The 6,000-nt window shown below is 61.8% G+C and overlaps 1 protein-coding gene across 4 annotated transcripts in view; it reads left to right on the top strand.

Annotated features, from left to right (window-relative positions):
* The first annotated feature begins 543 nt into the window (after positions 1-543).
* Positions 544-6,000, top strand: part of SSBP3 (single stranded DNA binding protein 3) — a 54,733-nt gene continuing 49,276 nt past the window's right edge. For all 4 annotated transcript variants that reach the window (XM_068405885.1, XM_068405884.1, XM_068405887.1 and 1 more), the window contains exons 1-4: positions 544-721; positions 858-930; positions 1,112-1,173; positions 1,829-1,913. In XM_068405885.1, the coding sequence (XP_068261986.1) occupies positions 666-721; positions 858-930; positions 1,112-1,173; positions 1,829-1,913 (276 nt within the window). In that variant the 5' untranslated portion in view covers positions 544-665. The remainder of the gene's footprint in view (positions 722-857; positions 931-1,111; positions 1,174-1,828; positions 1,914-6,000) is intronic.

The raw sequence follows: 6,000 nt of genomic DNA, 5'->3' as shown, positions 1-6,000 counted from the left end.
TTCGGGTGAGCGGCGCCGGGCGGGACCCGCCGGGGCCGGGCCCGGAGGCGGTGGGAGGCGGGGGCCGAACGGGCCCAGCCCCGGCAGGTCCCGCCCGGCGCCGCGGCCAGAGGCAGCGCCCGCCCGGGCGCACCGACGCGCTCCCCCCCTTCCCCTTCACCGCCCGGCGGGCGGTTTCAAGGCCCCCCTCCCCCCCCCCCGCCTTTCCGAGGTCTCCGCGGCACCGACCAATCAGCGGGCGCTGCGCGCCGCGGCCCGGCGCCTTAAAGGGCCATGGCGCGGCGCCGTGCTGTGGGGGAGCCGCGCCGCCGGCGGGCTGGGACGGGAGGACGCTAGGACCGCGCGTCACCGTTCGCCCTCCCTCCTTCCCCACCGCGGGAGGCCGCCGGAGGGGGGCGTGGCGCGGGTCGGCCCCGCCCTGACTCGCCGGTGATTGGCGGGAGCGAGCGCCCGTCGGCGGGGGAGGGGGCGGCGCCCCAGCGCGGCCACGTTCGGGTGCGCGGCCAGCGGCGCGGCGGGCGCAGCGAGCGGCGGGCGCGGGGCGATGGGGGCGCGGCGGCGGCCGGCGCTGTGACAGCCCCCGGCGCTACCCTCGGCGGCGGGCAGAGCGGCTCCCGGTGGCGGCGGTGCTGACGGCCGCCCCCGCCTCCTCCTCAGCGCGGACCATGTTCGCCAAAGGGAAGGGCTCGGCGGTGCCCTCGGACGGGCAGGCGCGGGAGAAGTAAGCGCGGGGGGGGGGGGGTGCGGAAGCGGGGCGGCGGCGGGGGCGGCTTTGTGCGGGGCGGGATGGTGGAGGGAGGTCTGCGGGGGGGTCTCCCCGCTCTCCCCGCCGCCGACCCGCCGCTCGGCTGTTGCAGGCTGGCGCTGTACGTCTACGAGTACCTGCTGCACGTCGGCGCCCAGAAGTCGGCGCAGACCTTCCTGTCCGAGGTGAGCCCCGCCGCCCCCCGCGCCCTTTGTGCGCCGCCGCACGCCCGCCCGCCCGCTCGCCCTCCATCTTGCGCGGGGCGGCGGCGGTGGCGGCGCCGGGGGGTCGCCGCGCGTGGGGGCCCACGCCCACTCGTGACCCCCCCCCCTCTCCCCTCCACCCCCGCCTTCCTCTCGCCCGCAGATCCGGTGGGAGAAGAACATCACGCTGGGCGAGCCCCCCGGCTTCCTGCACTCCTGGTGGTGGTAAGTCCCGGGGGGAACCGGCCGGGCGGGTGGGAGCTCCCCGCGGGGCCCCGGCGCGGGTGGGGAGCGGCCCGGCAGCCCCGGGGCGGGTTGCACCGGCGGAGCGCGGCCCCGCGGGGTGAAGCCCCGGTGAGGGCGTGAGTCAGCAGCGGCGCGCCGAGCCCCGGACCGCCCCGGCTCCCCGCTCCCGCAGGGCGTCGAGGCGCGGCGGAGCCGGCCCCGGCCCCGCGGGAGCGGGCGGGCAGCGGCGGCGGCGGGCAGGGCTCCTGCCGGGCAGCCCCCGGCGGCGGCGGGGCCGGGAAGGCGCCGGGGATGGCTGGGGAGAGCCGGGTTGTGGCGGGGGGCGCCCGGGGGAACGCGGGGGAGGTGGCAGCGCTGCGGGGGGGGCTGGAGACGCCCCTGAAGTGCCACCGTTGTGAGCCCTTAAAGGCTGGTTTTGACTCTTAAAACACCCAACGTCAGCCACCCTTGGGGGGGCAGCGCCAGGTCAGGCGCTCCGAGGGGTGTCAAGCTCCGGGGCACGGCCAGATCTGGCCGAGATCCCCTCCCATGGGCCCAACGGGGCGAGAAGCCGCTCACCTCCGCTGACCCCCCGCCTCGGTGCACCAGCCCCGATGAGTAACCGCCTCCTCTCTCGGCTTTCTCCGCCACGCAGCGTGTTTTGGGACCTTTACTGCGCAGCTCCCGAAAGGCGAGACACTTGTGAACATTCGAGTGAAGCGAAAGCCTTTCATGACTACGTGAGTAACAAGTTTCTGATCCTCGCGGTAATTACAGCGTTGGGGAGCTCCGGCTCCGCCGGCGTGCCGAGAGCCAACGTAACCCACTGGCAAAAGCGTGTTGTTTTTTTTTTAACCAACAATGTTCTGATTTGACTGAACAGTATTTCATAATGTTGCAATTATGTAAATTAGCTCAGATACTTATCTTAAGCACTTCAAGGCATTCAGGCTGCTGGTAGAATTAAGCAGTTTTGCGTAGCAATGGACAGCAAAGCTTTTCCTAGAGGGTCGATGGTGAGAGGTGTCGTGCTGAGGACACCTCGCAGGGTGGGCAGGGGTTGGGTTGCGGTGGGGGGATTCCCCAAAATGACATTGGATGCCCCAATGAATTATCTCCCTGCCTTTGGCAAGGCTGGGGGCTTCCTTGGTTGTCCGAGTCCTCCCTGGAAAGCAGCAAGGCGAAGGTGTTTGCTCGTTGAAGGTGGTGTTGCAGACTCCCCTCGGTTGACGGCGTGCGTCTCGTCTGTCGGTATTTTGGGTTGTTCTCTGCAGGGGTGTTGGTGTGACCCAGGATGATGCTTCTGGGGCATGATGCTGGGGCTGAGGTGCCTCCCGAAAAGACTCTTCTTGGCGAGGGTGTGCGGCGCGGTGGCTCCGGTGGGCGATGGGTGGGCTGCCCGCTTCTGTCCCGCGTGTGTCCGCGGCGTTGGGAGGAATTTGCATCGAAGGATTAGTCACCTGGCTGCGGGCTTGGACCCCAGTCAAGTGAGTTTAAACCCTGTAGCAGGAGCTGGTTTTGTCTGCTCCGAGGAGCCTATGGTATGGAAACCATTCTTCCTCCCAACCCCTCGTTGCCTTGACACGCCTGGGTTGGGACACGCAAGGGTTTGTTGGCGAGCAGTGCCAGGCAAGTGTCTCGGGGACCTCCGTGGTGCTCCTGCGTGCCAGTGCTGGACATGGCAATCACCCTGGGGCACAGGCAGTGCCGGAGAGCCCCGGCTGGCTGCAGGGCTGCCTCTCTGCCTGGGGTGGAAAGATGCCTGTCCCGACGGGGCGTGGGGGAAGCGGGTCTGGGTATTTGCTAGGTGGGGGTTTGTCCGTTTGTCCGTCCCTCCCCACAGCTGCTCTCTGCATCTCTTGCTTTTACTGGGTTGGTTTAAGATGGTGAACCTCTGAACCTAGGGTCAGAGCTGACAACCGGTGGCACATCCCCCAGTGCTCAGCCTGGGCAGCTCAGCCTGGGCAGCTGCTTGCTTCCTGGGCGTTTTGTGCCAGATTGTGGTTTTTTTGGAACCTGGGTGGGACAGTCGGGTCATCAGGAGCAAGGCCAAGGTAGATCTTTGCGCAGCAAAGCCACAGGTGAAGATGACATTAGCAACCAAGACATGGTAATGCTTGGTACACAGCGGTTTCCTCATCATGTCTGAGGATTTACTGTATTTAGAGAAATTAATCTGTTTTTAGCTTGGTAATAATTCTAACAATAGGCCTGAGTGCATTAGATGATTCGCATAAACTTCTTTAATACATGTTGCTTTAAGCTTACAGTAAATAGACACAATCCTGATTGTTTTCAGTTCTCGGTGACATGCGGTTTTGTAACAGCCCCAAGTGCTTTACCTTTTGGGTTTTACCACAAAGACTCGTAAGAAGATGTTCGCTCCCCTGTGCCTTGTTTTCGTGGCACTGTTTGGTTTCCCCAGGCAAGTTTTGGCCTCAGAACGGGGGTTGTGCTTCTCCTGCCCGGCGTGGCCGGTGGCGAATGCTCGCGGCATGGTCCCTCTGCGAGGAGCGGTGTTTTCCCGGCACGGCGTGTACTTTGCAGGGCGAGGGACCTGCGCGGCCAGAACTTAAATATTGACCGAAGAACTGAACGATAACTGGGGGAGTGTGAATAGCACCTTGTTTCTCGCCAGCCTCCGTGCTGGCGAGCGCGGCAGCCAGCCGAGCCGATGGGCACCAGAGCTGAAATGCACGTTCTTATCAAGCACCAAACCCCACAACCCATCAGTCTGTGCATGGCAGCTAAAACGGGGTGCGAGCCCCGAGTGGGGCCGGAGTGGTGCTTCATGAATGGCTTCATATGGTGGTTGTGGTTAAAAATAGTCTGATACAAGCCTTGGCCCAGGTTGGTAGAGCATCGTGTTTGCACTTGGCCAACAATGGGCAACCTCTGTGTGGCCAGCTCAGTGTTTGCCCCAAATACAGTGTTTATTTAGCCAAAGGTGATGTATTTACTGTGCAGCTCTGAGGACAAAACGGGGATGCTCCGGGAGCAGCACGGCGGTGCGGGGCCAGCCAGGGTTTGGCACGCCACTCTACAGTAGCCCACGCTGGAGGGGTACTTGCCCAGGAGACACATCTTCAAGAGGGGGAGCGGTGTGCCTCATTAGCGGGGTGCTAACGATGGGATTTGCATGCTGCATCACTTCCACTTCATTTCCCAGTGTAACCGTATGAAAACTGTTAGGAGCAGCAGGACAAATCGCCCGTTTCCCCCTCCGGTTTTTAATATTGAACTCTTTAGTGAGGAAAAAAAAGGAGAAATCCCACTGTTCTGTTTTGGTGGTGACCCTTGAAAGCCGTGGGCTCTTGCCACAGCTGAGGAATATCGCTTTGTACCTTTCCCCCGAGGTTTTTCCTCCTTAGCCAGGACAAAAGGCTGCTGGGACTCGATAGAAAGGTGCTTGTTGGGATCAGGGTGGTGGGAGTGGGGATTCTCCAGGTGGAAGGAGTGGCGTGGCTGCCAGTCTGACCATTAACACTGGTCAGAGGGTCGTTAGTCAGCCTCTTCCACCCGGGTGGAAGGAGCTTTTCCAAGTTAGAAGCGCCACGAGCATCCACCGCCTCCTAAAACTCAACCCGTAGCCGTTGATTTGGGATCCTCCACCAGGCAAAGCCCCGTGGCGAGCGTGCCGGAGCCGGCGAGCTTGCAAGGGGATCGCTGGGCATGACAGGGGATTTCAGCCGCCGCGTTATCTGGGAATTGGCCGGTGGCTGGTCGCAGTTGAGCATTTCAACGCCGTGAAAGCCAATACAATTTGAGTTAGCGGTGATGACTGCCAGTTTAAATACCGCAGTGAATTTCTGTCAAAGGGCTAATACATAGAAAGGGGAATTGCAGAAAACTTGATCACCAGAACGACTTGAGTCGATTTTGGCCTCGAGCTACAGAAAATGAACTTAAATCTAGTTGACTGTTGCTACATACTTTTTTTGTGGTGTTGCTCTGCCTGCACGGCCAGCTCCGAGTGTCAACGTGCAGGGGAGAGAAATCAGGGTAACCTTTGGCTGCCGGAGACTTTGACTTCATCCTTCCCCTCCTGTTCTCCCCCCTTGAGAAGGACCCACACTTGGGTCATTTGGTCATTTCCATTTGAAATGCTGGTTTCTTTGCAGTGCAAGATCTACAGAGCGGTGGCTTCAACTTGCCATTAACGCAAAGCATTGATTTATTGGTTTGTTTTTAACTTTGGAAAGCTGCTGCAGTTCTTTCTACCTTGGTCTGGAAGGATGCTGTGCTGCGGCGGGGGTCGTTGCTGCTGGGAAGGTGGCGGTTGGTCTGGGAAAAGATGGTGAGCTTGGGACTCGTGTCCTCCCATCCTGGTTGGGGACAACCAGGTCTCCTCCTTTTTCCCCACCATCTGAAATGGTTCCCCCTTGGTGAGGGGGTTTCTGAAGCCCCTGGAGATGGATGGACGTAGCATCCAGGTTTGCTGGCATTAGCGTGCAAGACTTTGCTCAGTGGGGAACGCGGTGAAACCCAAGGGGCTGGAAGGCTTTGGCTGGTTGGCAGTACGAGCTGGGGGTCTCACCCAGATGCTGGAGTGTGAACCCCAAACCCAGCTGTTTCCCCCTGTAAGTGCCCTCCCAGCCACGCTTTGGAGGTGAGGTGTGGGAAATGGTCCTTTTCTGCTGGATCTGCCCATCACACCCCAGCTGGCTATGGGATGGGCACCATCCTGGCGTCTCTGCCTGGGCGTTCCTGGGCTGCAGGGGGGTATCTCCATGTTGTCACAGCATCTTCTGCTCCCCGAGGTCTGTGTGGCCACTGCATGGCATGGCACCTCGGCAGGCGAGATAGCCACATGGGATCCCTCCCCAG

Source organism: Nyctibius grandis, chromosome 8, assembly GCF_013368605.1.
Source record: "Nyctibius grandis isolate bNycGra1 chromosome 8, bNycGra1.pri, whole genome shotgun sequence".
Taxonomy (NCBI): domain Eukaryota; kingdom Metazoa; phylum Chordata; class Aves; order Nyctibiiformes; family Nyctibiidae; genus Nyctibius; species Nyctibius grandis.
Note: the sequence above shows the minus strand (reverse complement) of the source record. Positions and strands in the feature narration are given on the sequence as shown.